General features: G+C 36.3%; 1 protein-coding gene across 2 annotated transcripts; it reads right to left on the bottom strand.

The window, feature by feature from the left end:
• Positions 1-8,622: 8,622 nt before the first annotated feature.
• On the bottom strand, positions 8,623-16,312 carry LOC147557223 (Nucleotide/sugar transporter family protein). 2 transcript variants are annotated; one of them, XM_086658195.1, is made up of 13 exons: positions 15,472-16,312; positions 14,262-14,897; positions 13,989-14,158; positions 13,544-13,629; positions 13,340-13,389; positions 12,123-12,190; positions 11,378-11,478; positions 11,169-11,181; positions 10,804-10,988; positions 10,496-10,582; positions 9,934-10,028; positions 9,623-9,780; positions 8,623-9,026 (listed from the first exon to the last, which is right to left on the bottom strand). In XM_086658195.1, exons 2-12 carry the CDS (start codon positions 14,792-14,794, stop codon positions 9,660-9,662), a joined length of 1,509 nt encoding a protein of 502 aa, XP_086514321.1. In that variant the 5' UTR covers positions 14,795-14,897; positions 15,472-16,312; the 3' UTR covers positions 8,623-9,026; positions 9,623-9,659. The 2 variants fall into 2 exon arrangements, with proteins under 2 accessions (XP_086514321.1, XP_086514322.1); XM_086658196.1 differs by having other exon boundaries at positions 14,262-14,863; positions 15,472-15,710.
• Positions 16,313-16,549: the final 237 nt, after the last annotated feature.

Below are 16,549 nucleotides of genomic sequence, written 5' to 3'. Positions count from 1 at the left end.
CTCTGGCTAAGTCGATAAAGGTCTCCAGAGAGCTTCTCTAACTTCTTACTACTCGCGAACTGTTCAACGAACGTGTCTGTCAGCTGGGCAAATGAGGCAATGGAGTTGTTCGGCAGGTTGGTGTACCACTGGAGAGCTGGACCAATGAGGCTCGACCCGAAGCTTTTGCACATGCAAGCCTCTCTAAGGTCCCTGGGTATGGCTGCAGTGAACATCCTTTGCTTGTAGGATGCAATATGGTCGTCTGGATCTGAGGTGCCATCATACATTCTCATACTTGGGAATGAAAATTTCTTCGTCATCTCCACTAAGGCGATGGCGTCGACGAAAGGGGAGTCTGCATATCTCTGTGGTAGACTCTTTCTAAGGGGGGTTGGGACTCCTGGAATGCGAGTGATCAGAGCCTCCATCTCTGTCAATTTTTTAGCCATTGCCTGCTCCAAGGGGGTTCCTGCAAAGCCAGAGTTCAGACCGTTAGTCAACAGACTAAAGGGTACATTAGTAGGTACTAAAGTAGGAAGAGTAAGGGAGGATGAGAAAAGGGGGGCAGTCATCGACTGCGATTGTTGATTGATTTGAGCTGAGCTTTGGAAAGATGGTAATAACGTCGTTGTCGGAGTCGTAGTATTAGTCACTGGATTCGAAATCGAGACGCCAATGGTGCCAGACTGGACGGTTGGTTGACTGGAGGAGTTTCCTGCTTCAGGGGTCACCAAGGATTGCATCGGGTTGACTGGAGTTCGAAACCTGGGTCCTGTTGGATACACCATGGCGAGTTCAGTAACTTTTTCTTGAAGTAGTTGATTTCTGCTCGAACCAGAGCATTCTCCTCCTCCAAGGCCTTAAAGTTTTGGGCGTTTTCTTTCATCTAAGCAGTGAGTTCGGCGATCTGGGTCGAGACATCGTTTGGTGAGGCTACCATTCCTTCTTCCATTGATGAGGTCGTCTGAGGTGTTAATTGAAGGGGCCCCACGGTGGGCGCCAAACTATGGACGGTAGAAAATCACACAATTAGTAGATCATCGATTGGTGGGCCACCGAAAACTTGGGCTTTAGACCTCGAGATGGACGAAGTTCCGGTTGGACCTGTAGACAGACAAAAACAAGTAAAACCGTGAAGTCCTGGGGACACCGGGATGGTGTCTTGCCAAGGTCACTCCGACGGTCAAGTCAGCAAACTATAAAAGATAAGTATTTAAACGATTGAATGCTGAGGGTGTCAGCGTGTTGTATCGTCGGAGGGTGGCTAGACTCGTAGAGTGGTCGGAGCTTCGACTCTACGGGATAGTTGGTCGGATTGATCTCCCGGAGCAGGTCGAGAGGTCGTCTCGATCAGAGATTCTGGATAAGGAAGAAGTGGGATGTAACAGGAACTTGAAAAGGACTTCGAGGGTGATGGAGCTTGAAGATGTAATCTCGCCGTCTAGAGCACTGATCAGAAGATACTAAATATGTGAGAGAGAGAGAAGAATGTTCTGTAGTTTTCTAGTCGGTATTCGATGCCTTTGGAGTCTGAGTCTCCTTCTATTTATAGGCGACTGATGGACTCGTGGAGTCTGTTAGATCCGAGATAATTGGGGTCGAGGGTGACCCCAAACCCTAAGGGAGACTCGTTCTCGGCCGTCGATCTGTCACCTGGAGTAACTCGATCGTACGATTACGCCGCCTCGACTTTAGGCTCTTCGTAGTCTGAGATCGCCTAACGGTACTTAAGGCGACGTGGGGTTTTAGAGGTACTTCGTCAAATGAATACGTGGCGAGGTCTCCAGAGTTGAGGTTGACTCGGTAACCGGCAAACTCGGTTGAGGGCGACCAAGGAGTGCTTGGAGTATTGTTGCTTTTAATGGGTTATTGTTCGTCTTGATGGACGTTCACAAGGGCTTAGAGCCGTTTAGACCTTTAGTTGGCCGAATTCCACGTTGGAGAGTGTCCAACTAGTAGGCAAGTGGGTCGGGCCCAAGTGATATTTGTTCGAAGTAGGCTCGGTCTAGGCGACCTTTACACGAAGTGGGCCTAACACGATTTTTGACCACTACAGGCTGCAACTAAAAACTCATATTTTCCGACGATCTTAGCCTCGAACCACATCGAAAAAGGGGGATTTTCTCATCATTTCCTTTCCATTTCTTATTCAATCACCATATTTAGCTAACTTTAGTGTGTCGATTATATGAGATGAATTCGTGATTATGTTTAATATGATTTGATGTTTTGATTATAAATTGATGTTCATAAATTTCGATTATCGTTTTGATCGTATTTTCATGTGTGTTGTCAAGCACTTCGCATAGTTAATAGACGAAACGAAGTATTCGATATCGATCGTAGTCTAAGTCATAATTTCATGTGTCTTGTCATGCACTTCACATAGTTAGGCGACTAGACAACACTTTCGATGACTCGGGATTAACCTTTAGACGTTTGTTTGACTAAGTATGATCTCCGGATATACATAGTACTTAGAGACATCTACTTTAGGAGTCGAATATCGATTGTACCTCGACACATCAAATCGGATTACACATATTCGTAGGTTTATCATTATGGATTCTCGGACTTCGACACCTCTCTCACTTATTTGTTGCCCGAATCGAGTCTTAGCGTCTCCCGACTCTTGTTCCCCGACTCTTGTTCCTCTGAACTCTTCTCTCGAATCTCTCTCGCCCGTTTACTTTTATTGTTTAGTTTAGTTATTTTACTTGTTTGCTTAATTCTCTTATCACCTTATTCGATCAAACCCCCATTTATCTTTGTTTCCTTTCCTTTTTAGTCTAAGTTAGCTTGAAATATCTAGACCGAGGGACAAGACCGTTCGATATCCAAACTACCTTCCTATCCTTGGATTGATCCCGGCTTTGCCGGATTACTACTTGATACCTCCACTTGGGTGTGCAACCTTTTCGGGTGCATCAGGATCAAATATGTTACTTCCGTTAGTTTGTTCTTAAAGAGAAAAATAATGAAATTTAGTATTTCTGATATCTTTTTGTTATAGATGAGTTATTACCAGAGTGGAGGAAGAAAAAGAAAGATTCCAGAAAAGATTGAAGGTTGCCGGCAATGGCCGTTTCGTGACGACCATCATCGGAATGGATAAAAAATGGGGTGGTAAAGTTGTGGATAAAAAAAAGGAAAAACAAAAATATTTAGCTCAAAATTGTGTCCCTATAACAATTACAACAAAAAGGAGTCAACTAAAGTTGACCGAGTTTTTACATAGTCTTTACACCCTGGATTTTTTTTTATTTCCCTAAATCACCGACATCAATATAACTTGAACTAAAAGGACCCAAAATCAACCCAAAATAGGCATTTTAGAAGAGTCTGAATTGCACGAGAGAAAATCAATGTCTGAACTCCGCCTCAAGTCAATTCCCACTTCGAGTGCAAATAAAATGTGAGTTAAAAAAAAAGATGCTACTATACGCAACTCTAATTTTACTAAAGACAACTATTAGACAAAAATAACTAAATAAAGCTAATTAAAATAGTGTCCTAATATGCTAATCAACACCAAAAACAAAAATCAAATATAATCGAATTTCCCCTCCATGTTATACACAACCCTAAAAAACTATTGGACAAAAGTAACTAAATAGAACTAATTAAATATTGTCGTAAATGGCTAAACCAACACCCCAAGGAAAAAAAAATCAAATATAACCGAATTTTTCCTCCAAAAATCTTGGGGATCAAATTTCTATTACCATAAAGTAATTGTTCATAAATAAAATTTTATCGAACATTAAGCTAAAAAGTGAACCAAATATTAACAAATAGCCAAAAAAAAATTATATTCCAATCAGAGCATCTCAGCCTGTAATTCGAGGTAGAACCCAATAGCCCCATTCGAATGCACAAGGTTGACAATAACGATTCCAACCTATATATAACCGTGGAACTGGAGCATTTTCTTTCAAAATTATCTTGACAAAGTGATTTCTCTTTTTAGATATAGCAAGTGCAACAATTTTGGTTGTACTGGGGCACCCCCTGTAGGCGGTATATAAGTTATATTCTACTTATCTGAGAGTACGTATAAAACACAATTGAAAGCAGTAGCAAATAAAAAACCCATATCAGGTAATGTGAACCAATTACCGTTGCCACAATGTTCTTCATAATTATTCAGTCTTATTTCAATATATCTATATCGATCACCATCCAAATGGTCATTGAATAGATCTTCATCTTTCCTAAGTATTTCAAGCATTTTCTTACGAACAACAATCCACCCATCTTCTTTGTCCAAACATAAAAGTTCTGCACAACACCTATATCCACAATGACTATCACCTCTAACATCCTCTAACCTTTCAATGACGTGTTCATTAACTTCTACATTGAATCCAAACAATAAGTTGTTTAACACCCATTCATCTGACACATCATTTAATTCTGAGTTTTTTCATTATTTTGTTTCTCTCTGGTTAGGTTTAACTTACTGCGACATAATAATTTCTCAAATTCTTTGTCAATGTCAGAGAATAAGACTTTGTATCCATGTCAGACCGTGAGGCATTGTTCTCCATTTGCAGTGGAAGAACATCGTTTAAATCAGGTACAATGACATCTCTTTTTGTTCTCGACATGTTTTGATTCTTTATTTCCTTGTTGTTGGTTTCTCTAGTCTTTTGACTTCTTTTTCTTTTGTGCTTTGCATAACCACACTCAAAGTGTAATGGTTCCCGTTTGGTTGATTTTGCAGCTGCTTTTTCTGCTTTAGTTGTTGGTATCCTGTTTCGACCCTTTACTGCAACTAGTTGTGATGGTTCTTCTAGTGAAGTTTTGTGTAGTTCTGCTATTTCAATCAATCTATCCATGATTGCAACACGTTGCTCCGCAAATGAGTTTGTCTATCTTAGGGTGATCTTTTCATATATGTGAGCAAGATTGAATTCATCACTTTCAAAATCAGTCATACTCAATTTTCGCCATTACTCATCAATAACTTTGAGTGGAATTGGGCATTTCTCAGCTACATACTTGGCTAACTCATGTGCCTAAGGTAAGCCATTTGTCTTGCGAAGGATGCAGATGCAGGCAATAACCTCGAACCCAGATTTCTCTGTCACATTTAGTTCTTTGACAATCTTATCTAATGCATATTGGGACACTTTACTCATTAGTTTGTTGAATATAAACCACCTTTATTGAGGAACAATTATCTGGATGTTTTTTCTTTAAATGAGTAAGTAAATTGCTTGGCTTGCACCCGCTTAATGACATTCGATGTACCAATTATATGACTTTGGTATCATATGGTTATGATGCCCGCAACTAACCTTTACTAACCATTATTTTCAGCATTATAGGTGTTCCTTAACTTAAAAGGAAAGCCACATTTATTCGTACTGGATTCTTTGAGTTTTTTATTTTCTTTATCAGGTTGCAAATGCATATCACTATTCTTCATCTTTGTACATCTGTAAAGATCCCCTCATTCACATCTAAGCTCAACCATAGACCTCTTCATATTTGGTTTTTGAGATGATTTGTAAATTACGATTATAGTTCTCATATTCAATCCAACATCACGACACCAATTAATAACTTCTTCACGGGAGTCGAATTCCTGCACGTGATGCAATAATTTAAAACTAATTAGTAAAGAACAATGTAATATGACAATAAAATTTTTGAGAAAAAAAAAATATAACAAGTGCAAATCATGATGCTCTCAATTAACTTTTAAGGATAAAATGGATGAAGAAGACTAACCTTATTAGTTAAAAATTCTTGTGCCATATCAATACTTATAATATTATGAGTGGCGTCATAGTCTCTACTAATATCATCCTCCGTGCCTTCTAGACTTTCAATCGGAACATCTTCATTCTACATGAAGAAGATAAAACCCAAGAAACTATCGATTAGAAATCCTAAAAACAAAATTTCATAATAATTAAACTCAGGTTGTTCTAGTTCATGAGTTTTTCAACATAAATGCAAATACATCGTTTTGCATTTCTATCATCACAAGCCATCCACTTGTTTTTATGGAAAACAAAAATTAACCCAATAGTCCTAGAAAACGGCAAACTTAGTTAATCACATAACATGATGCCAAATTATATTCTAGTGAGAGAAGGTAAAGATATATAGAGGGAGGTAAAAGTAGAGTTAGAGTATAGAAATCTCTGTGACTCTAGTGGAAATTAAAAAATACTTTAATTTCCGAATGATAAAAGAAACTATAACTTGCACAGACAAAGAAGAATGAAGAAGGAATAAAAATGAATTGAATTACTTGACTTGATTCAAAATAAATACAAAATCTGGTCTATTTATAAACCCAATATCTACCCACTAACTATGACCACTATCAACATGATCCCACTAACTTATTCATTAACCCACTAACTTATCCATTAATAAAGTAAAGAAAATAACTTCCCACTATTTTAACTCTCTAATTACTTAAATAATAAAATTAATCTTCTCATTAAAATTGAGTTTATATAAAATTTAACACCCTCCCTTAAACTCAAACGACATAACGTCTATCATAATCTTCAACTTGAAAGATGAATGGACCTTCAATGGTTAATAAAATATTAACCATTTGTTCTTCAATTTAAAACTTGATATCAATCTAGTTTTTTATTGTACTTTCACAACTAATTTGTCTACTTGACCATCATCTGGTTTGTACTTGATTTTGAAAGACTGTTTCAACCCAATTGTCTTCTTTCCTACAGGAAGATAATTTAACTCCCAAGTATCACATTTTTCAATTGAATGAATTTCATCATCCATAGCTGAAATCCACCCCACACTTTTTACTGCTTCTTTAAAAGTGATAGGATCGGTGTGATTACAATCTGCAAAAGATACAAAACTTGCAAAATCCTCGTTAGACCCATTATTATCATGGCTTACAATGTAGTCATCAAACCTTGACGACATAACTTGAGTACAAGTTGAACTGGGACATAATTCTGGATTTAAATTATCATGAATATTCAGAGAAATAGGTGTAATCTCATTACTTGAGATTCTGAAGCTACTGTCTCATCATCAATATCAATTTTTATTTGATGATTTTCTTTAACAGGACAATCTCAAACTCCATCTTCATCTCTTTTAGTAGCTTGCAGAATGGATGAAGATTTAGATGATTATTTTTTGGAAAGTTAGCGTCCTCTGAATATTTCTTGGAAACTCTACATTCTGACTTATAATGTCCTAATTTTTTGAAATGAAAACATTTAACTTTAGATTTGTCATATCTTCCAATTTTTTTGCGTTCTTTACCATGACTTTCTTCACCTTTGTCGGTAGATGTTTCACCACTAGAATCACTTTTTCCAAACAAAGTCACTTTGCTTTGAAGAACTTATTCTGTAGACCATCCTCTGTTCATGAGAACATAATGAACTCATCAAACCTTCAACTGACATAGTTGAGAGATAATTTCCTTCCTCAATTGCAGCGACAACATAGTCAAAACGACATGTTAATGATCTCATGATTTTCTCAATAACACGTAGATCAGTTACTGTTCACCAATAACCCGCAATTTATTAACAATAGATTTAACTCTAGAAAAATAATCAAAAATATTTTCAGGGGTAATCGTATTAAGAGATTCAAATTCACCTCGAAAAGTCTAAAACATTACATTTTTTACCTTCTCATCACCCTTGTAGGATCTTTGCAACAAATCTCACACTTCTTAGCTGTTTCAGCTCTTGAGATTTTCTCGAAGACAATCTCATCAACAACCTGATTGAGAAAGAAAAATGCCTTCTTATCCTTCTTTCTGTTCTCTCTCAAACAATCTTTTTGGACCTGAGAGAAAGAGAGCCAAATAATGCTTTCATTTGGATACATCATTGATCAAAAATTTTCCCACAAAATCGCGGAAGCTGAGGTTGTATTGACCCGTTCATTTTGCAATTCTGTTAGTAATTATAAAATATTCCTAGCTCGGATATCAAATGTTGGAAATTAAAAAATACTTTAGTTTCCGAATGATAAAAGAAACTATAACTTGCACAGACAAAGAAGAATGAATTAAACTGAATTGAATTACTTGATTTGATTTTATTGAAAATAAATACAAAAACTAGTCTATTTACAAAATCACAATGTATCCTCTATAATCCTAACTACCATGGCCTAGTCAAGCTAAGTTTTCTGTGTGGGTCAATCGATTGCTCTATGGATCGGGTGTGGCTAATCCACCTATCATATTTTATATTTAATATTTCTTATTTTTCGGGTTTAATTTGTAGTAATGTTTTTTTTTTGAGATTCTCAATATGATGTTTGCTAGATAACACCAATAAAACAAATTTGATTTTTATTTAATAATTTAACAAATAAATAATTTTGTAGAGTCAATATATAGTTGTACTTTTTTTTTTGTTAAGTAATATATAGTTGTACTTAGCAATTCAAGATTCAACAAAATATTTGCTAGATAAAACCAATAAACCAACTTATAGTGTTGTTTAGCAATTTAAATAAAAAAACTATTGTCTCTAACAAATAGCTTTGTGAAGCAATTATGCAGCTTCATCTAGCATCTGTCAAAAAAAAAATGAACACTACGGGAATCCTCTGTAATACTTAATGAAGAAAAAAAATAATCAAATCTGACTTCAAAGACATCATTAAAATTGATCGATTATAAGAACCAGAACAAGATGAAAGTAGAACCAACAGTAAATCAAACAATGACGATTATATTTAATGACATCGATAAAAAAAAAAATATATAAAACATATTTTCAGTTTGGGTTATTGAATCAATCGATCTGTGCTGAAACAACTTTTCCATATTAAATGGGTTGATAAAATTCAGAGCTTTCGGGTGCCATGAAGCAGTTGTTGTTGGCTCCTTCTGACCCTTAGCCTCTCCTGTTCCTAATATAAAAAATATTGTTGGTATAACTAAACAACTTAATGGAACAAAAAATGGCCCTTTCGAATCGGTAGGGTGGTTGAAGATTCTATCACAACCTTTCCCTGTGCGTATGACATTGAGAAATGTTTCCTTTGAAAGAATCCATGGCAATCTGAAATTTGATTAAGAAAACAAAAGACGGAAATCAAGCTTAGTTGAGTTGTTGTTGGAACTTTCTTAGATTTTCGTTCTAGAATAGCTTTATATCAGGGCCATAGGTTTTCACTTACAACTGTTGAGGAGGTTTCGAAACTACCTCCATCTCTTCGGTTAAGTTTGTGGACATCCAACTCAAAACCAATTGGCATCGAGTGGAGACGACCTTGATATTATTATAAATGCTTGATTATAAGAGTACCCTTTGTTTAGGTGGAGCAGGAAAAGAGTCAGGCTTACTACGTGTAGGTCTAGCTCAAGACAAGGTTTATATCGGTTTGTTGGACAAATTTTATCTCTAACACTTCAATGTGAAAACGAAAATAGATTATGGACTCCCTAATTAACTTCCTTCTTAGGTGTTGACCATTTAGGATCATCACACCCTTGATCTCAATATTTCTTGAGCTTCAATATTCGCATATCAATGAATAGTTTGTAATGAATGGCGGGATGATCCCAGGTGATCAAGTAGGGGGTCAATTAGGGTTAAAATAGCAGTACCATTATCAGAACATAGAAGAAAAGGGGTACATTTAAAGATAAACTCACCTTGATAACATTCGGTCTCGAACAATAACAAGAAGTCTCAAGTATCATTGTCTTGATCATCCATCTCCTCAAGGATAACATATTTTGCAGGTACATTGTTGGCTGATGACCCTGTTTCCTTGTTATCCGTATTATGGCGTTCTTGTAGCTTTTGATATCTACGGAGATTATAACACAAGTAAGAAAACTCGGTTCACATACTGACATCTTTCCTTTGATGAATAACTAATGCATAATTTTGAGCAAACTTGAGGACATGGTCAGAACAAGAAATCATTTTTACTGAAGAAGTTTAAGGGTCGATTACTTACTTGTACCAGTTAAATAAACTAACACCAACCATAATTATTAAAAGCCCAACTCCTTTTAACCAGGTAAATTGATCATGGAAGTAAAACACTGCTACCTGAAAATTGTTAGATATAAAAATAATATAAAGTTCAGTTTCTACTATAATTCGAAAAGCGCCATAAACTCGAAAACCTCAAAGACAAGTTGACATAGCATCCCTTGTTGAAGCAATAATTAGAAAATTCAGGACACGGGTTGATCTAGAAAAACGGAGCTATAGGTTTTGAGTAAAATATAAGAAATTTGATGTTATCCTAACCAAAAATAGGTCCCCTTTCTGTCGTCAGATACATGAAAAATAAAATAAAATTACAGAACAATTAACAGAAATTGGATTTATGACTGAAGATTTGATCGGTTATGGCAAAAGTTATACAAAATCAAGGCAGAGCATATACTTTAGAAAGGGGTTTAGATACAAAGCTTTAAAGAACTAAGAAATAACGTGTATAATAAGTAATAAGTAGAGAAACGAAAAGATAGTTCAAGATACCCATTAGAAAAAGGTAAGATAAACCATACCAAAATAGTGACAGCTTCCTTGACAACTCCTGCAATTGTTACTGTTACTGCACTGGTTGCCGAGACAAGAATGTATTCTGTTAAAACCTACAAATAAAAGTCCAAAGATGAATTTGAGAGAGAATAGCTATTCTGCATTTCTGCTAAGTATTGATTCAAGGTAAGTTACAGACACTGAAAAAGCAATAAGATAGCCTAGCCGCATCTTTGTGACAAAGCCCATGGTCCCGCTTATAGAAACAAGATAATTGGCAACCCTAAAAATAATGGGTACTTGCTTAAAAGTTAACTTCAAATGGATTATATACCATAAAGAAGGCTAGGGTTCCACCAACAAGCATTAACAGCGCAGTTCGAAAGACATGAAATGGATTATTAAAGTACACATTGCTTCTGAATTCATCCCATGGATCCATAACAAGAGAGAGTAAAGCAGTTGCCAAAGTCATCACTGGTGTCACATAGCTCATCAGAGTGAGTGGATTCTTTAATCCTGGAAATATCCAAATAGAAGAACCTTGTTAAATTTCTCAAAGAACCACCTTAAGACACTCTATTTGCGACAACCGGTAGTCAAGACACATTGATATGTATTTGTTCACATGAAGTTACAGGTGTTTATCACTTTGGGCTTCTTCTAACTGAAACCGAAAAAACAAACTAGATTGCTTACCATAGGTCTCTTTCTTCACGTCAGTACGAGGATCATTGAATAGAAACAGAAAAGGTAATGTCAGATTCTCCATCCAAAATAAGTTAGACCAAAAAGTACAGAACATGATAAATAACGAGAGGATTAGGAATTAAGAAGCAATCAAATAACTCCAAATAGAAAGAGTAAAATAAATCATGGATTGGAAATGGGAGGAAGATTAGTCGGACCTGCAACAGAATCTGAGTCATGGACCAGCGAAAACCAGACATGACAGCCGCAAGCATAACTAAAATGAAGCCCCAAAATTCAAACTCCGTTTCCTTTGCAACTGACACACAAATTAATATCAGTCAAGAATCATAGGGTTTAGATATCAACAAGCTTGTGAAGTCTAAGAAAAACTTATTCAGATATGAAGTTAACATCCAACAAGTATCACAAAAGCGATGTTTATTCAATTAATGAATTTATCCTTTTCCCAGTAATGATCAATTGCATGGTTCGTAAAGCTCAACTACAACCATCTCAGATTCCTACACAAACAGAAGAAAAAATAGAGGATTCTGTTCGGCTTGTACTCCAGCAATCTAAGCTTAAAGAGGTGTGCTTGTTAAATTTGTATTCCACCGATTGAATTTGCTGCATTGAATTTAATCCAAATCTCTTCTCCAAAAAAAAGAATTTAATCCAAATCCCAAACCATGTTGCCCTTCACTCCCCTGTCTTCGTATCTGCATATTGGGATTTAGGATACCTACTTGGTGCATTTATGCCATCGATAGATTATCTTATAAAATTGTGGTACACTTGCTTTTTCAAACTCTCTTCAGTAGTAAATTGTTCATATGTGTAGCGAAACATGTGGTATTTCATTTAAATTTTTGAAGAAACACAAGTTCTAGTATTCTACAATGTTCAAATGAATTCAAATGATTTATTAGGTAAGACTCCGTAATCTTCACACGATCGTACCTGTTAACAAAATTCCAACAGAGATGACCAATATGATCCCAAGAAGCCTAATGCTCGGGCTCTCCAATCTACCAAAAGAAGAAAAAGTAAAAGCGTTAAAAAGTGAAAATTGTTTGTTTGTTTGTAAATTCTAAATAGGGATGGCTCAAAAATTCTGCATCATAGGAAGCTAAGGTACCCCAGTATCTCAAAATTATCAACAGGAAAAACTAAACACAACCTTACTTTTTGAAAACTAGATCCCGTTAGAATAGCAAATAAGCACATTCAGCCTCGTCAGTAAAGAATATAAGGGCAGTAAGTTGCAATGTAACTAGGAAATAAGCATCAGTTGATGTTGTCAAACACAGCAATCTTTTATTTTAATTAACCAAGGAATCCATATTCGCATTAATAATCATAACTGAGATAGAAGCAACTACTATGAAATTATCCGCAGAAGAAACCTCTCAGGTTATCATATTTAACTTCATGGTATTGACATTTAATGAATAAGCATCAGACGTGCCTAAAGTGACATGCCTACCCAAAATTTCGTAGATTAGAGTAGAAACAAGTATTCTTATCTGTTTTATCTTGGTTGCTACGTGAGTCATACTAGGATTGCTGATGTAACCTAGTGGAACACCATAATAAACATGTGTTCACATGACCATAAAGTTTTCAAAAACTCTAGCTAGCGTGAAATCTGGAAGAATCTAAAGCTAACTATTCAAGTTATAACTACTGGTGATGGCTAAAATTCAGATAAAACTTAAACATTCCTACTTGAGGTGGACATTATATTGATTATTCATCATTACTTGTTTGAGTACACAATCATGCTTAACTATCTTTAAAAGGATGACTTGGCCATTCAATATAGTGTATTAGAATATTATGGAGTAATTAACTTCAGTCAGAAATACATTGTTTTGGTTCTTAAAATGGTTTAAGATCATTAAATAACTTTTAAATAATCAACAGGAAGTAATAAAGACTAGCTATATTGACATTAACATTCATACATTAGAATAATGAGGAAAAAGAGATAAATGTTAATTAGATTTTGGTTCTGATTAGGACCAATTGATGTACATTCATTAAAAATATACTAATTCTTTCACTTGTTCAAGAAAAAGATATATATATATATATATATATATATATATATATCTGAGGCGACATTCACATAGGGTTGCTAAAACATGTAATATATAACGACAAATGGAACTCACTTGAATGCGAAAGCAAAAAGAAGTAGAAATATAGGAGATGCCGATTTACACTGCAAGTAGAGAAACGCAGACCAGAAACAATAAGCAATAAAATGTCATGAGCAGAACATAATCTGCTTGGGTGTTATTAGTTTAAAAAATAACAGCAAAACTCGATCAAAATTGATGGTACATAATGTAGATATATGTGGAAAATAAACCAACCATGGTTGCAAATGTGACAGATATGAAGACAAGGGAGGCATTGCTCAGGTTTATATCCAGTGCAGTTCCGAGAGCAGTGGGTACAACTGTGAAAGGGAAAGTCCATCTGTAGCATTAGTTGTCAGAGGTGTCAATATAATAAGCAACATCGATGAAAGGAAAGTTATTTCTACATGGTATTAGAGGTAGAAGTCCATGGAGGGTGTGGGTTTGTCAATCCCCGTGTTTCACTGAGGAGAAGCCTTACACTCCTCCCTCTAATAAGTCCAGCTCTTGAAATAGATCGTTTTAACATCATGCAACCACAATAGGCCTTTGATTTCGTGGGGAAGTGAGGTGGTAGCCCAAAAAACAAATGAAACAGACAAGGGTTTGCGTTTATGTAAAATGTAGCTAGTTGAACCAACAAACTAAACTGGAAGAATTAATGAAGATGATTTATTACCTCGAAAAAAGTAATCCTTCCATGACATTTTGACACTAGGCTGAAACCTTTCGGACCAAATCCAGGTAATAGATTTGGAAAGAACAGCTTGCATCCCAAAGTGAATCGTATTCATCAACATGGGAGCAGGGAATTTTCCCAACTTTTCTCCTAGCAATGTTTTGTTATAGCTATTCAAATAAAAAATATTATGAAGCTATTAGTCCGTCTAAAGTAAAATACATAAATGAACTGAGTAAGTAGCAAAATTGTTGTTGAGTATTGAACACTCACATTGTCAAACACGTACTGAAGGTGTACCATACAAGTATAAAAAACAAGGTCTTAAGCACGATTGCCATAGGAATAGTGGTAGGAGGAACCATTGCTGTTTTTTGCAGTCCTCTTGAACTGGATCCATCTACATCAAAATCTGAAACAGGCAACTGTGGCCTAGAGTCATCGTCAATTTCAAATGGCACATACTTCGATTCATTTCCATTTCCGTCAAAATGATTAGAGGTTTTATCCATGTCTTGACTTCCACTCACGTGCATAATTCTATGATGAGAGTTACTAGACTGCCGAGATAACCCTTCAGATGATCTGTTTTCTATCCCGTCGATTTGAAGCAAAGGCAGTTCAAAATCAGCCTCTTCTTCTACACTTGCATCACCATTTTCGGAAGGATGGTCTAAATGAATCACACCATCCTCGTCACACCAACCCGAGAAAGAAGGCTCCCTACGAAAAATTGTTCTATCACTTTTATTTTCAATATCCTCAATATCTTCATCCTTTTCCCCCTCTAATTTACTCTGTACCATCTCCTGTTCTGCTCTAACTAAGAGCCATATTTAGTTACACCCCCAGAGGAAACAATTACCTCCAAGTTCCTTAAATCATTCAAAATCCAGAATTCAGTGATTTCTGTAACCAAAATACAATATAAAACTCTTAAATTGATCCCAAAACCAGCAAACCTCTATTCAAGTAAAATAAAAAAATCAATCTCAACCAAGATATATATTGAGCTTTATTTCAATAAGTGAAACAGATCTAAGGAAGAACTAAACCAAACAAAGATAGAACAATAAGATTTTATCTAGAACCAAATAAAATCTTCCACAGCTATCTAAGATTAACCTAAATGTCAAAAGATTTTCCCTGCTCTATCCAAATTTATTACAATAATCACCAAAAAACAGCTCCCAAATCCACTCATAAAATAAATAAAAAAAGACCAATTTTCTTTCCAAACCCCAAAGATCCTTTAGAATGCTGTATTGAGATCAGCCCCAATACCCCAAATCTATCAAGCTTCATTATTTCTAATGCAAAACAGTATAATAATCGATATCAAGCTGAAGAGAAAAATCAAAAAGCATAAAACGGACAATTTCATACGTTGATAGATCGAATCAAATTCAAAATGATGAATAATTGAATAGATAGAGAGGGAGAGAGCTAATCAACTCGAAAATGAAAGACATCATAGAATAACCTGAAAGTGCAGCGACTACAGAGAGGATCTTGAGCAATCGAGAAGGACGGAATCTTTAATCTCCTTCAAGACTTAACTGGATCTTAAAATCTAGAGTTAGAAAGAATTTAGAGAGAGGGAGAGATCTGAGTTGTTGGTTGGAGGGGATGTATCGAAGGAGTTCGTGTGTTGTTGTTGTTGGTCTCCGTTGGTCTGTCCTGTCGGAGTAAATTGAGAAAAAAAGAAGATTTGGGTCAAGCAAATATGAATTGATTTTCTCATGGAAAAAGGAAACGTAAAATCGAATTTAGTCCTATTTACGCTAACCACCCCAAGGGTGACTCAGTTTACACACACACCAAAAGAAAAAGGGGATCGGGCCAAAGACCCCGTGGTTTTTGAGAATTAAAGTTTGGGTCCTCTCCAGTACATAAATAAGTTGCAGGTTCACATGTCGGTTTTCCTTACAGTAAAAAAATGAAAGTTACAAAACTGAAGTGTGATGATACATAAAATGGTCACTAGTTGACTATCGTCAATAAGTCAAGAAAATACCAAAAGCCCAACGGGTCAATTCGTCTCAAGGCTACATGACCATTGAGGCCACTGAGATCGACCACCTAAGTCCAGATTCGGGAGGTCTGCAAGATCATCTTAGGACTTCCAGCCTAGTCATGCCTCGAATGCAACCAGGTCTGGCCTGCGGTTCATGGGGGGGGGGGGGGGGGGGGGGGGGGGGGGAATAGGTACGGGCAGGCTGCCCGCGGGATAAGATTCGGTCCGGACGGGTTTTGGCAACAATCCATGGCGACCACCAAAGTTTTCCGACGGTTCGGGCGGGCAAAACATCCCTTCTAACCTGCCATTACCCGCCCGAGCCCGATTATTCTAGCGGGCATGTCGAATTTCGGTCGGGTAATACTCAGGTAACCCGAGTAGTGCCCTTAGGAATGATTCCTATAGCCTAGCACGTACATATACTTCAAACTAGAAGCTCAAGTTTTAGGCCCATATGAGCTTTTTTTTTTGTTAAGGAACCCGTATAAGCTTTTGATGATAAGTTGAAAACTTGAAGAACATTATAAAGTTCAAATCTCTT

The sequence above is a fragment of the Eschscholzia californica genome, unplaced genomic scaffold (genome assembly GCF_041429995.1).
Source record: "Eschscholzia californica isolate CP2 unplaced genomic scaffold, dmEscCali1.0.p SCAF_2, whole genome shotgun sequence".
In the NCBI taxonomy this organism is placed as follows: Eukaryota; Viridiplantae; Streptophyta; class Magnoliopsida; order Ranunculales; family Papaveraceae; genus Eschscholzia; species Eschscholzia californica.
The sequence above is the reverse complement of the archived record's forward strand: the minus strand, read 5'-3'. Positions and strand labels throughout refer to the sequence as shown.

Bases quoted from the DNA above. Each gene is read 5' to 3' on its own strand.
- LOC147557223 (XM_086658195.1), bottom strand. From the start codon at position 14,794: ATGGTACAGAGTAAATTAGAGGGGGAAAAGGATGAAGATATTGAGGAT. The intron at 13,390-13,543 runs GTTGGTTTATTT...CTCTACTTGCAG, and splicing joins CTGTCACATTTGCAACCATG to TGTAAATCGGCATCTCCTAT. The intron at 12,191-13,339 runs GTGAGTTCCATT...TTCTTTTGGTAG, and splicing joins CTTTTTGCTTTCGCATTCAA to ATTGGAGAGCCCGAGCATTA.